Source organism: Mesoplodon bidens (assembly GCF_964165515.1).
Source record: "Mesoplodon bidens genome assembly, chromosome: 1".
In the NCBI taxonomy this organism is placed as follows: Eukaryota; Metazoa; Chordata; class Mammalia; order Artiodactyla; family Ziphiidae; genus Mesoplodon; species Mesoplodon bidens.
The window spans coordinates 159,665,356-159,680,929 of NC_138176.1; the positions used below are offsets into that span (position 1 = coordinate 159,665,356).

Sequence of the window (15,574 nt, forward strand, 5' to 3'; positions counted from 1 at the left end):
AGAAAATGTTTTATTCAATAAAATCAAGATTGCCTTCTGATAATATTAATTTCTACTTACAGATTTGCCATTCTGAATATAGAAAATCAAGATAACTATTAACTCCAGAATTCAAGTGTAAAAACTGCCTTTGAACTTTATACAATCATTATCTGGGATTACTACTTCTATTCTACAACTACACTTCTGGAAAAATTCTAAATCTATTTTTGAAATGGTAGTAGTCAGTTCCTCTGTAGAGACAGGACTTGCTAACTTAGCTCCTGATCAGTGAAGTTGGTAGGTCATCTACACAGGTCAGGACAAGAATTACTACCTCTTCTACAAGAGTTGATACACTCACAAAAAATGCCCAGCGTACACTCAAAACTGTTTTGTAAACTGTTACTTTTAAAGTGTCACCTCAAAACATCAGTAGTATCATTTGGTTTAAAACTGCTCTAAAATAAATCACAAGGTTTATTCTTTCAAAAAGGAAGTAAGTGATTTTTGATAGTGCTGTTCAGAGCGGGAGATTTAAAACACTCACACACACACACACACACACAAGCATGCATACATAATTTGCAAAGGTTACAGGTGTAGTTTTTATAACATATGTTAATAATGTTTGATTTTCTTAAAAACTGCATTATTATAAATTATAATTAATTTATAACATAATTACATGTAATATGTAATTACTATTGCTACCATCAATAGTGACCTGTTATATCAAGTACTGTGTTAATAAAAGACTCACATAGATTTCATTTAATTCTTTCAACCACACTGGGATATAAAAATTATTACCTATATCTAAGTATGGGTAAGTTGCAGTTTGAAGAAACTTAACTCACTCAGTGACTTATTTCAAATAAGTTGAGGGAGCTAGCAGTTGAAACTAGGTCATATGATTCTAAACAAAACCCATGTTTTTAACTGCTAGGTTAGGGAACTATTAGTTTGCTATTTATTAAAATCTTTAAATAGTTGACTTATAGGATCAGTGGGCTTCAGCAAAAAAAAAAAAAATTCTCCAAAATATTTAAAAAAGAATCAATGTCTTACACTTGTTTCTTTATTGAATCTATTACCTGTCTGTTGGTGATTTCTCTTCATATTCATTTTATTTCCTAAAATAAGATGTTCTTATACTTAGAAAAATAACATTCCCACATAATCTGTCAATTTTTAAACCCATAAAAATCGTGCATATTTTGAAAGTAACTGTAGGGACAAAGTAGTCATTTACATATATCGAGCTCTCCATCTTTATTTCTCCCTCTTATAACTCCCAGTTCTACCACACATCTTCACTGATCTGAATTGGTGGACTCCACTTCTTAACATTTTACTTACTGTTCTGTTGTATGTATAGGTTCACACTATCCAACTAATTATTAATAACAAAAACATCTATGTTAAGCACACAGTGATTAAATTATATGTTAATCTTATCTTAGAACTCTACAGTGAATTTGAAAATTAAAAAGGGAATAAATATTAGACTAAGAAAAAAATATTTCTACTTTGAATGCAAGTCTTTGAAAAACAAATATCAAATCTGGCCCATCCTTTTTCTTCTTACCTCAGGTTGGCTGGAAATATTCAAAATGAGAGCCCATAATTCAGCTCTCAGTGCTGTGGGACTTCCTTGTCTGACATACTGTTGAGCAGCAGCACTATCTTGTTCTGATAGAACTGTCAAAAGTATTTTAAAATCTCATTAGAAAACTCATAATGTAAGAAATAACGTTGAAATCTTTAAAAATCTTTTGGGAAGCTAACATTTCATCTTTATGTCTAACATAATTGCATCATATCTTGACAATCTTCTTTTAGTCTCAGATTTTTGATGTGGCCTTATTTACAGCCCTGTAAATTTCAAGCCATAAGCTCCTCCACCTCCTACCCCACCAGGTGAAAGTTTTTAATGTAGGTACCTTGATTTCACTGTGCTTTAACTATAGCTCCATGGATGTGAAACTTGTGATGCATACATAGAATAATTTTTGGATTTCATGATCACATGAAGTCATAGCTACAGAAACCCTAAATTTCTTATGCATATTCTACTAAGTCATGAATGTTCTAGTATTTGGAAGTGGTATGCTATTTGAAATGTTATGACTGAGAATTCTAAAGAATGTAGATATCCATTCTATTAGATGACTTTTTAGCTACCTGCCAAAATCAAAAGAAAAGAGGGATTTTTAAAGAAGTAAAAAGAAGAAAGATCTGATAAGCTTTTAAAAAGGCCAAAAATTATTCATAAGCAGTCAAGTTCATAAAATTAACATATTATCCTTTTGTTTTCATCTTTATGTTAATGAAAATACTAGCTATTAAGTCTGGAAATTAAGCCCCCCTCCAAAACAAACAAACAAAACCAAAAAAATAAAAACAAAAGAAGATATACTAGACAACTGCTGCTATTTGTCAAACAGTTTTGTTTTCTTATATTTTCTTCTTAAAAGAAAAAGGAAAAAAATCTTACACTAAATGAAAATGAAACAAAGGGACCACATGATAACTTGCAATTGTGTTTAATGAAAATATCAAATCATAAAAATGCAGTCTTCTAAATAAATAGGATTCTGAAAAATTGAACTAGGGAGTTTAGAACATGATAATATAATTGCCATAGAAGATTTATTCTGACACAAAGACTTACCTGCACTTCATATTTCAAAGACAAAACAGGATTTATAAAAATAAGGAAAAGAATCTTAAAAAGATGGGGAAAATTTATTCTCTAGAACGCTAACAGCTGCTTCAGTTATTAAGTCCTACCATGGTGAACAGTCGCTGGGAAGTGTGACAGTTATTATTTTCTCCTGATGCAGGAGCATATTCCTATTAACACTAATGAGAAGGGTGTGGGCACATCAAAGAGAGAACCTGGATCTTTGATTTTAAAATGAAATTCTACTGTTGAACGGATTAAGCTAATATCCTTGAGAAATGCGTGCCTGCATTTATCATTTCCTTTTTAGTGAACCATCTGTGTACTTCTTTATCTGACATTTATTGATAAAGCCAAATTGATGCATTTCCCCTCTTTATAAAGATTCCCATTGTTTTATCTACATTGTTAAATTTTATTCCTTTTTAGGTCTTTAGCTTCTTGGAGATTAAATTTCAGTTGAGGGTATACGATACAGACATTTACTTGAGACTACCTCACTTTCAGAAATTAAAATAAGTATAATCAAAAGCTTACCTTTTTGCCCAATACGTACATGCTCATTTTCAAAAAGCTCTAAAAATTATAAAATAAATAAAATTATCAGACACAAATATAATCAGCCACATTTAGAACAATATTATGTAAATTTTTTCTGGTGTTGATGCTTTTAATTATTTTCAAAGCTGAATGGCTCTCCAGGATACTATAAGAATATTTATCTTTATATGTGGAAAAATCTTTTTTCTAAGTTATTTCAAGTTTGTAGAAATGAAAAGGAGGTATATTTAATCAGAAGAAAAGATTGATAAACTAATTTTCTTTGTTAAAATAATACAGAATATCTTCTCACAACACAAATGTTTGTCCATTCATCTTTGACTTTTTTTCCCTAAAAACAAAACAAAACAAAACTTATTGTTTTGTTTTGTTTTGCCTTAATACTATTCAGGAAATCCCACTATACAAATGCCATTTAAAAAGATTGTATGGGAGAAACAAAGATTTGTTTTTAAAGTACCAATCATAATGGGAATAACCTCCTAAACTAGATCATATTAAAACCAAGAAACATCTGTTCATCAAAAGATACCACTGAGAGTGAAAAGGTAAGTCACAGAGTGGAAGACTGTATTTGCAATACATATATCCAGCAAAGGACTTGTACTTAGAACATGTAAAGCACTCCCGGTAAGTCAATTTAAAAAAGACAACTATCTGACACAAATAGGCAGAAGCTGTGAACAGGTTCTTTACAAAAGAGGTAATCCAATGGACCAATAAACATATGAAAAGATGCCCAACCACATCAGTCACCAAAGAAATGCAATTAAAACCATTATGAAATACACACCCATCACAATGGCTAAAGTGAAAAAGACAGACAATTCTAAATGCAAAGGAAATGGAGCAAATGAGCTTCTCATACAAAGGTGGTAGGAGTGTAAATCAGTACAGCCATCTTGGAAAACTGTTTGGCAACATCTACTAACACTGAATATATGCACGCCTTATGATAGCAGCACATAGCTCTCAGGTGCGCATCTTAATGTATACCTATGAGCACCAGGAGACTTACACAAGAATATGCACCGAAGCACTATCGATAATAGTCAGCCCCCTATGTCGGTGGATTCAACCAACCACGGATTGAAAACATTTGAAAAAAAATTCCAGAAAGTTCCGAAAAGCAAAACTTGAATTTGCTGTGTGCCAAGCACTACACTGAATCTGTGTGAATGAACTGATGTGCTGGCATACCCTGCCGTAGTCTCCCGCCATTTCATGGATCCTCAGTCTCCAGCACTTGTGTTTGAGGATTGTTCACCTTGTGTCTCATTTATTTGTCACTTATATGTGTGCACCCTTTGTTTCTGTGAAAAAATGGCTCCTAAAGAGCAATTAAGTGGTCAAAATAATCCCTCAAAAGCTATGCAAAGCAATTATACCCCAATAAAGATGTTAATAATAATAATAATAATAATAATTTTTTTTAAAAAAGCTAAACAATCCCTCAAAGGCTGAGAGGGAGCGTTAAGTGCTATCTTTCAACAAGAAAATTAAAATCTTAGATCTTTTGAAAAGTGGCATATTTCTTGCCAAGGTGGGCCATAAGGTCAGTAAGAACAAATTGAGCATTTGCAAAATAAAGCAGAAAGAAGCTGAAATTTGTGGAAGTGTTTGTGATGTCCCTACAACAGCAAAAATGGTCTCTCATTCATGACAAAATGCTCGCAAAGGCGTCAAGTATGTGGCTGGAAGACATGTCACAGAAGCATAACCCTGTTCATGGCAAAATGATGTGTGAAAAAGCACTTAGCCTCTGTGAATACTACTGTGACGGGGATGAGGAGAATGAAGGAGTTTAAGGATCATAAGGCATGGTTGGCTAACTATGTAAAGTGCTACAGCCTCAAGAACTTAGAGATCATGGGAGAATCAGCATTGGCTGATGCCAAGGCAGCTTCAGCATTCTCAGAAGAGCTCAAAAAACTTATAGAAGAGAAAGGCTACCTTCCAGAGCAAATCTTCAATTGCGATGAAATGGGCTTGTTCTGGAAGGAGAGGTCCAATCGTACTTATATCCATAAGAGTGCAAAGTAGGTCCCAGGGTTCAGGGGTTCAGGGTTTCCCTAAGGAAAGATCACCTTAGGCTGGTGCTGTGTGGCAATGCAACAGGTCACGTGATCAAGCCAGGCCTCATCTACTGAGCAAGCAATCCCCAGGCCCTTAAGAACAAAAACAAAAATTGCCTGCCTATGTTCTAGCAATACAAGAAGGCTTGGGCAATGGCCATTTTGTTCTTGGAGAGGTTCCATCACTGCTTCATTCCTGAAGTAAAGGGATGAAGAGAAGGGGCTGCCATTCAAGGTCCTCCTCATAACTGACAACACTCTCTGCTTCACTGGCGAGAATGTGGACATGATGTTCCTGTCTCCTGCAGCAGCGTACTGAGGTGAATTAACACCTACCTTGCCTTCAGGAGGTTTCGTGCTGCCCCTGATGCTAACCCTGACTGAGCAGCATTATCGATTTACGAAAGAGCTTCACAACTGCAGGTGTAGTTTTGCTTCCTGCAGAGGCTGTAGTTGCCTTAAGGCCTGAGACCGCCGATGCATGCTGGAGGCAGTTCTGGAGTGAGGTGATCAGTGATTTCAGGGGCTTCTCCACTACTGATGCAGAAGTCAGTAGAATTTTGAATGTTGCAAGGGAAGTTTGGTGGGGAAGGCTTCTCTGACATGATCGAAGACAATGTTGAGGAACACACAGAAGAGCGTAGAGAAACCCTTACCAACAAGGAACTTGAAGATCTGCTGAAATCCTCTAAAGATGATGGTGATGGTGATGATCATGATGCAGAAGATTTAGAGGAGGCAGAGCCATCAATCTGGACACTTGAAAAATTTGCAGCAGTTTTTCAAGTATGATTAGAGAGAGAACATACATGTGTGTGGAAGTGGGGATGGGAGTAGCAGGAGGGGGAGGGACAGTGTGAGGGGGCAAGAGATGAGACCTGAACAGTAAAAATAGTGGTTACCCTTGACACAGGGGATAAAGATTGAAAGATGGTAGGAAGGGGCTTCAGTTTATTGATCTGGGTGGTAATTTAATTAGGTGTGTCCAATTCACGCAAATTTATTGAGCCATTCTCTTAGAATTTTGCCAACAAAATGACTTACATCTGTCTAATGAGTTTTCAAAATTATTTTAAAAACCCTCAAATAAAAAGACAAAAATCTAAATAGTAACCAAGGAGAGGCAAAAAGCATGTTAGTTGTCAGATATTAAAAAGTTACTAGATTGATTTGGAAATGGCAAGATAAACCTTAACCTCACTCTCATCTTCATTTAGTGTATGCCATATGGGAGAAATACTAACCAGGAGGCACTTGTGTAGAGTCATCTATACCAAGTTGCCCTGCAGTTAAGCCAAGTTCCACAAAGAATTCTTTCTGAAAAATAAAACACAGAATTACCATGCATCTCAGACTTTGCTACACATTATTTTAAAAACTCACCTTCACTTAAACATCAACTTAAATGAAAATCACAACGTAAAATAAATCTTTGCTTCATTCAAATATCTAAAGAAGAAAAGAATATTATTGAACTTTTAAATAGTAATGCTTTAGTCCAAAATTTTCCCTTTTTAGGTAACAAACTAATCAGTAAAAGTAAGGAATAATTATTCTGAGGAAAGAATAATAAAATTTAAATCTCTCCTGAAACATACATACACACACAGCATATGTAGCACTTAGCAATTTTATTTTCTAAATTCATTGTCTAAAATTACCAATATAATTCTGTATTTGTGCTTTCTATGGTACTGTACTTCACTTAGCTCTTAATCAAATAAACACTGTAAATATCCAAAACAACTTAAATTAATTTTTAAGTAAAATTAGACTATCAAGTGCTCTGCTAAAATAAGAATAAATTAGATTTATTCTCCAGACTTCCTCTACTTATCTAGTAATGTCTAAGGAAAGTAATCATGTTTGTCCGTTGTTTTATAAATATATAAAAAACAACCCCATAGTATTCACATTATTTTTATTCCCTAAGTAATTAAATATTTATATTAATATTTGCCTCAGTGTTTTGTTACTATTCTAATTGCTAAAACCAAACTTCCTTCTCCCTTAAAAAATGGAATTAGTTTTAATCCTTCATAATTATCTATGATTATTTAAGTTAGTGATTTATTTGTGTCCCTCATAAGTTATTCAGCCTAACACACACACATTTCATTTCTGTATCAATTTTAAATAACTGCCATTATATTTCAATTTTTAACTAAACTAATTTTAATCTATACTTTTAAAAAGCACTGCAACTTATGTTACCAATTTTTAATGACTCAAGTGGTAAAAATTCACTGCTTAGGATATTTTTTACTCTGTGTCAGTAGACCTGGGCCCTAATCTCAGATTTCCTTCTCTATGAACATTTATTACCTTTTTTCAACCTCTATCAAAGCATAAAATCACACTATATTGAAATTACCTTTTTACTGTCCATCTCCTCATTAGCCTGAAGCTCTTGGAAGACAGAGACTATCTCTTACACACATTTGCACCTCCTGTTCTTAGCACAGTGCTAAGTGACACATAACATTGGGGAGTCAGTAAAGAGTGAACCACACTACTGAGTTCCAGTTCCCACCTGCTATCTCTACAACACTGAATTAGTGAACAGGAATTAGTCAGCAACTTCTCTTTAGAGTTAATAAATTTCAGTTTCAAGAAATTCCTTTTTGGCAAGAAAGGGGTAGGGGGTTAAGAGATACAGATTACTACATATAAAATAAATAAGCTACAAGAATATATTGTATGACACAGGGGATATAGCCAATATTTTATTTTATTTTATTTATTTTTTAATAAATCTTTATTGGAGTATAACTGCTTCACAATACTGTGTTAGTTTCTGTTGCACAACAAAGCGAATCAGCCATATGCATACACATGTCCCCATATCCTCTCCCTCTTGAGCCTCCCTCCCATCCTCCTTATCCCACCCCTCTAGGTCATCACAAAGCATGGAGCCAATCTCCTTGTGCCATGCTGCTGCTTCCCACCAGCCAACTATTGTACATTCAGTAGTGTATGTATGGAGATGCTACTCTCACTTTGCCCAGCTTCCCCCTCCCATCCCATGTCCTCAAGTCCATTCTCTATGTCTACCTCTTCATTCCTGCCCTGCAACTAGGTTCATCAGTACCATTTTTTTTTGTAGATTCCATATATATGCGTTAGCATTCGGTATTTCTTTTTCTCTGTCTTACTTAACTCTGTATGACAGACTCTAGGTCCATCTACCTCACTACAAATAATCAACTTAGTTTCTTTTTATGGCTGAGTAATATTCCATTGCCGATATGTGCCACACCTTCTTTATCCATTCATCTGTTGAGGCACATTTAGGTTGGTTCCATGTCCTGACTACTGTAAATAGTGCTGCAATGAACACTGTGCTACATGACTCTTTTTGAATTACAGTTTTCTCAGGGTATATGCCCGGTAGTGGGATTGCTGGGTCATATGGTAGTCCTATTTTTAGTTTTTCAAGGAAACTTCATACTGTTTTCCATAGTGGTCGTCTCAATTTACATTCCCACCAACAGTGCAGGAGGGCTCCCTTTTCACCACACCCTTTCCAGCATTTGTTGTTTCTAGATTTTTTGATAATGGTCATTCTGACCAGTATGATACCTCATTGCAGTTTTGATTTGCATTTCTCTAATAATTAGTGATGTTGAGCATCTTTTCATGTGCCTCTCAGCCATCTGTATGTCTTCCTTGGTGAAATGTCTGTTTAGGTCTTCCTCCCATTTTTTTAACTGGAGTGTTTGTCTTTTTGAGATTGAGCTCCATGAGCTGTTTGTATATTGTGGAGATTAATCCTTTGTCCGTTGTTTCATTTGAAAATATTTTCTCCCATTCTGAGGGCTGTCTTTTCCACTGGTTTAAGGTTTCCTTTGCTGTGCAAAAGCTTTTAAGTTTAATTAAGTCCCATTTGTTTAGTTTAGTTTTTATTTCTGTTACTATAGGAGGTGGGTCAAAAACGATCTTGCTGTGGTTTATGTCAAAGAGTGTTTTTCCTATGTTTTCTTCTAAGAGTTTTACAGTGTCTGGTCTTACGTTTAAGTCTTTAATCCATCTGGAGTTTATTTTTGTGTATGGCGTTAGGTCGTGTTCTAATTTCAGTATTTTACATGTAGCTGTGCAGTTTTCCCAGGACTGCTTATTGAAGAGGCTGTTTTTTCCCCATTGTATGTTCTTGCCTCCTTTGTCATAAATTAGGTGCCTATATGGGCATGGGTTTATCTCTGGGCTTTTTATCCTGTACCATTGACCTACATTTCTTTTTGTTTTTGTGCCAGTACCATACTGTCTTGATTACTATAGCTTTGTGGTATAGTTTGAGGTCAGGGAGCCTGATTCCTCCAACTCCGTTTTTCTTTCTCAAGATTCCTTTGGCTATTCGGGGTCTTTTGTGTTTCCATATGAATTGTAAAACTTTTTGTTCTAATTCTGTGAAGAATGCCATTGGTAGTTTGATATGGACTGCACTGAACCTGTAGATTGTTTTGGGTAGTATAGTCATTTTCAGAGGATTGCTTCTTCCAACCCAAGAATATGGTATATTTCTCCATCTGTTTATGTCATCTTTGATTCCCTTCATCAGTGTTTTACACTTTTCTGAGTACAAGTCTTTTGCCTCCTTAGGCAGGTTTATTCCTAGGTATTTATTTCTTTGGGTTGCTTTGGTAAATGACAGTGTTTCCTTAATTTTTCCTTCTGATTTTTTGTGGTTGGTGTATAGGAATGCCAGAGATTTCTGTGCATTAATTTTGTATCCTGCCACCTTACCAAATTCACTGATGAGGTCTAGAAGTTTTCTGGTGGCATCTTTAGGATTTTCTACGTATAGTATCGTGTCATCTGCAAACAGTGACAATTTTACTTCTTCTTTTCCGATTTGGATTCCTTTAATTTCTTTTCCTTCTCTGATTGTTGTGGCTAAGACTTCCAAAACTATGTTGCATAAGAGTGGCGAGAGTGGACATCCTTGTCTTGTTCCTGATCTTAGTGGAAATGCTTTCAGTTTTTCACCATTGAGTATGCTACTTCCTGTGGGTTTGTCATATATGGCCTTTATTATGTTGAGGCAGGTTCCCTCTCTGCCCATTTCCTGGAGAGTTTTTATCATAGATGGGTGATGAATTTTGTCAAAAGCTTTTTCTGCATCTATTCAGATGATCATATGGTCTTTATTCTTTAATTTGTTAATATGGTGTATCACATAGATTGATTTGCATATATTGAAGAATCCTGTATCCCTGGGATAAATCCCACCTATCATGGTGTATGATCCTTGTAATGTGCTGTTGGATTCTGTTTGCTAGTATTTTGTTGAGGATTTTTGCATCTATTTTCATCAGTGGTACTGGTCTATAATTTTCATTTTTTTGTGATATCTTTTTCTGGTTTTGGTATCAGCGTGATGGTGGTTCGTAGAATGAATTTGGGAATGTTTCCCCTTCTGCAATTTTTTTGAAGAGTTTGAGAAGGATCGGTGTTAGCTCTCCTCTAAATGTTTGATAGAATTTGCCTGTGAAGCCATCTGGTCCTGGAGTTTTGTTTGTTGGAAGATTTTTAATTATGGTTTCAATTTCATTACTTGTGATAGGTCTGTTTATATTTTCTAATTCTTCCTGGTTCAGTCTTGGAAAATTGTACCTTTCCAAGAATTAGTCCTTTTCTTCATGTTGTCCATTTTATTGGCATACAGTTGTTTTTAGTAGTCTCTTATAGTCCTTTGTTTTTCTGCAGTGTCAGTTGTGATTTCTCCTTTCTCATTTCTAATTTTATTGATTTGCGTCTTCTCCCTTATTTTCTTGATGAGTCTGGCTAAGGGTTTACAAATTTTGTTTATCTTCTCAAAAACCAGCTTTTAGTTTTACTGATCTTTGCTATTGTTTTCTTAATTTCTACTTCATTTATTTCTTTGCTGATCTTTATGATTTCTTTCCTTCTACTGCCTTTCGGTTTTCTTTGTTCTTCTTTCTCTAGTTGTTTTAAGTGTAGGGTTAGATTGTTTACTTGAGATTTTTCTTATTTCCTGAGGTGAGATTGAATTGCCATAAACTTCCTTCTTCGAACTGCTTTTTCTGTGTCCCATAGGTTTTGGGTCATCGTGTTTTCATTGTCATTTGTTTCTATGTATTTTTAAATTTCTTCTTTGATTTCTTCAGTGATCTCTTGGTTATTTAGTAGTGCACTGTTTAGACTCCATGTATTTGTGTTTTTTATAGTTTTTTTCCTGTAATTGATTTCCAATCTCATGGCATTGTGGTCAGAAAAGATGTTGGATACAATTTCAATTTTCTTAAATTTTCTGAGGCTTGATTTGTGACCCAAGATATGATCTAACCTGGAGAATGTTCCATGTGCACTTGAGAAGAAAGTGTATTCTCCCACTTTTGGGTGGAATGGTCTATAAATATCAATTAAATCTATGTGGTCTATTGTGTCATTTAAAGCTTATGTTTATTTATTTTCTGTTTGAGTGATCTGTCCATTGGTGTAAGTGGGATGTTAAAGTCCACTACTATTATTGTGTTACTGTTGATTTCCCCTTTCATGGTTGTTAGCATTTGCCTTATTTATTGAGGTGCTCCTATGTTGGGTGCATAAACATTTATAATTGTTATATCTTTTCCTTGGATTGATCCTTTGATCATTATGTAGTGTCCCTCCTTATCTCTTGTAACAGTCTTTATTTTAGAGTCTGTTCTATCTGGTATGAGTATTGCTACTCCAGCTTTCTTTTGATTTCCATTTGCATGGAAATACTTTTTCCATCCCTTCACTTTCAGTCTGTATGTGTCCCTAGGTCTGAAGTGGGTGTCTTGTAGGCAGCATATATATGGGTCTTGTTTTTGTATCCATTCAGTCAGTCTGTGTCTTTTGGTTGGGACCTTTAATCTATTTACTTTCAAGGTTATTATCGATATGTATGTTCCTATTACCATTTTCTTAATTGTTTTGGGTTTGTTTTTGTGGGTCTTTTCTTTCCTCTTGTGTTTCCTGCCTAGAGAAGTTTCTTTAGCATTTGTTGTAAAGTTGGCTTGATGGTGCTGAATTCTCTTAGCTTTTGCTTGTCTGAAAAGCTTTTGACTTCTCCATCCAATCTGAATGAGATCTTTGTTGGATAGAGTAATCTTGGTTGTAGGTTCTTCTCTTTCATCACTTTAAGTGTATCCTGCCACTCCCTTCTGTCTTGCAGAGTTTCTGCTGAAAACTCAGCTGATAACCTTATGGGGATTCCTTTGTCTGTTATTTTTTGTTTTGCCCTTGCTTCTTTTAATATTTTTTCTTTGAATTTAATTTTTGCTAGTTTGATTAATATGATTAATATGTGTCTTATTGTGTTTTTCCTAGGGTTTATCCTATGCTTCCTGGACTTGGGTGACTATTTCCTTTCCCACATTAGGGAAGTTTTCAAGTATAATCTCTTCAAATATTTTCTCAGACCCTTTCTTTTTCTCTTCTTCTTCTGGGACCCATATAATTTGAATGTTGGTTCATTTAGTGCTGTCCCAGAGGTCTCTGAGATTGTCTTCAATTCTTTTCTTTTTTTTCCCTTTATTCTGCCCCTCAGTAGTTATTTCCACTATTTTGTCTTCCAGCTCACTTATTCATTCTTCTGCCTGAGTTATTCCATTATTGATTTCTTCTAGTGTATTTTTCATTTCAGTTATTGTGTTGTTCATCTCTGTTTGTTTGTTCTTTAGTTCTTCTAGAACTTTGTTAAACTTTTCTTGTATTTTCTCAATCCATGCCTCCATTTCTATTTCTGAGATTGTGGATCATCTTTACTATCATTACTCTGAATTCCGTTTCAGGTAGATTGCCTATTTCCTCTTCGTTTATTCGGTGTTGTAGATTTTTACCTTGCTCCTTCATTGTGACATATTTTTTTGTTGTCTCATTGTTTTCTTTTTATAATGAGTGAGATTGTGTTCCTGTCTTACTGGTTGTTTGGCCTGAGGCTTCCAACACTGGAGTTTGTAGGCTATTGGGTAGAGCTGGGTCTTGGTGCTGAGATGAGGAACTCTGTGGGACCTCACTCCCATGAATATTCCCTGGGGTCTGAGGTTCTCGGTTAGACCAGTGGTTCGGACTCAGACCTCCCACTGCAGGAGCTTTAGTCTGACCCCCGGCTCGTGAACCAACATCCCGCAAGCTGCGTGGGGTGGCAAAAAAAGAAAAAAAAAAAAAAAAAAGAGAGAGAATAGTAACAAAGTAAAAAATAAAATTAGACTAGGAAATTACGATATGTTAGAAAGAATACAAAAATAAAAATATAGATGAATCAACAACCAAAAGGTACATCAGTACCATAATAGTATAAAAGAGGAGGAGGGAAAATTTTTTAAAAATGGAGGGAAAGGCCTTGTCTGTGGAGTGTGGGTGCTAAGCAAAGGCAAGGTTTGGGTGGTGGGCAGGGATTATACTTAGGGCCCACAAGGCTGGAAAAGGCCCTGGGGGCTGTGGGGCGTGGGGCTGAGGCTCAAGGAACAGAAGGGGCCCAGGTGTGCCCTTCCCCTGGTCTCAGAGGGCAGGTGATCTCACCTGGGAGCCCAGCAGGCTTCCTGGCTTGAGTGGGCGGAGCAAACGCCCTCCTCTCCTCTCCTCTTCTGCTCTTCGGGTCTGGGAAGGCCCCTCCCGCCTGCCTCTCCTGATCTCCCTAGCCTCCCTCTTATGCCCCTAAAGACCAAGGTGGCAAAGGCGGGTGGGGGGGGGTCCTTGGAGGGCAGGGAACAGGCCTGGGAGTTCAGCAGGCTCCCTGCGCCAATCCCCTGCCCTCCAAAGCTACCTTCAGGCTGCGTGGGTCCCTTTTGATATGGGTAACTCTAACCCTAACACTGTGAACTAGGTTTGAGGGCCATCTATTGAGGCATCATATGAGAGTCATTGAGTCTCACTAAGTTCAGTATTCACACAGACAGACCAGGGTTACAGATAAACCATGCATCATCAGGTCAGAATCACTATCACCAGTTTATATCGTTCAGGAAACATGGGGACAACTATCCCTCATGCCTGCAGACATTAGGTATAGTCACAATTTTTAAAAAATTTGCCACAAGCTTTTGGTTCTCCAATAGCTAAGAATGAATCCACACCAGCTCCAGATCCCCTCAGACAGACAGAGGCATAATTAGCCCCACTTACGCACATGCTAAACATTTTCATACATTATCCTTTCCCTGCTTCTTTAGCAAATTCCTTCAAACTATTTCAAATGACAGTACCTCTGAGAAGACCTCCCACCACCTCTAGGAAAAGAATCTGTCACTTCCTCTTCTGTACAGCCATATCACTTTGTATAAACTGCTACTAATAGGGCTTCTAACATCTTTTAAAAATAACTTCTTAAAAATTATTTTTTAATGAAAGTTGTAGTAGTAATGTTTAATAGTTATATACTGCTTACTACTTTCCAAGGACCATCTATATGTTTCATATTTATATATAAGTTTCCTAGGGCTGCCAGTGGTACAAAAATTACAACTGGTTAGCTTTAAACAAGAGAAACTCATTCTCACAGTTCTGGATGATAGAAGTCCAAAATCAAGATATTAATATGCTCTCCCTGAAGGCTCTAGGGGAGAATCTGTTCCATGCCTTTCTGTTAGCTTCTGGTATTGCTGGCAATCTCTGGTGTTCCTTGGCTTATAGATGCAACACTCCAGTCTCTGCCTGTCATATGACATTCTCCTTGTGTGTCTCTCTTTTGTGTCTCTTCTCCTCTTCTTATAAGGACACCAGTCATATTGGACTAGGGGCCTACCCTACTCCAGTAAGACATCATTTTAATTTCATTGTATCTTCAATGGCCCTATTTGCAAATGAGGTCACATTCACAGGTACTGGATGTCAAGATTCAACATATCTTTTGGGGGGGACACAATTCAACCCATAACTTATATCTTAACTTACTGATCTGCACAACACTTCTATGAGATACTATTGTCCAGGGCTTCCCTGGTGGCACAGTGGTTAAGAATCCACCTGCCAATGCAGAGGACACAGGTTCGAGCTCTGGTCTGGAAGATCCCACATGCCACAGAGCAACTAAGGCCATGCACCACAACTACTGAGCCTGTGCTCTAGAGCCCACAAGACACAACTACTGAAGCCCGCGCATCTAGAGCCCATGCTCCGCAACAAGAGAAGCCACCTCAATGAGAAGCCCGCACACTGCAACGAAGAGTAGCCCCCGCTCGCTGCAACTAGAGAAAGTCCGCACTCAGCAACAAGGATCCAATGCCACCAAAAATAAATAAAAATAAAAATACATACATTTATTTTTTGAAAAAGGTACTAC

The 15,574-nt window shown here is 36.5% G+C and overlaps 1 protein-coding gene across 3 annotated transcripts in view; it reads right to left on the reverse strand.

The window, feature by feature from the left end:
• Window positions 1–15,574, reverse strand: part of TBC1D19 (TBC1 domain family member 19) — a 159,659-nt gene that overhangs the window by 64,503 nt on the left and 79,582 nt on the right. For all 3 annotated transcript variants that reach the window (XM_081246683.1, XM_081246682.1, XM_081246684.1), the window contains 3 exons: window positions 6,549–6,621; window positions 3,206–3,244; window positions 1,571–1,683 (listed from right to left, as the gene is read on the reverse strand). In XM_081246683.1, coding sequence (XP_081102809.1) covers window positions 1,571–1,683; window positions 3,206–3,244; window positions 6,549–6,621 — 225 coding nt within the window. The remainder of the gene's footprint in view (window positions 1–1,570; window positions 1,684–3,205; window positions 3,245–6,548; window positions 6,622–15,574) is intronic.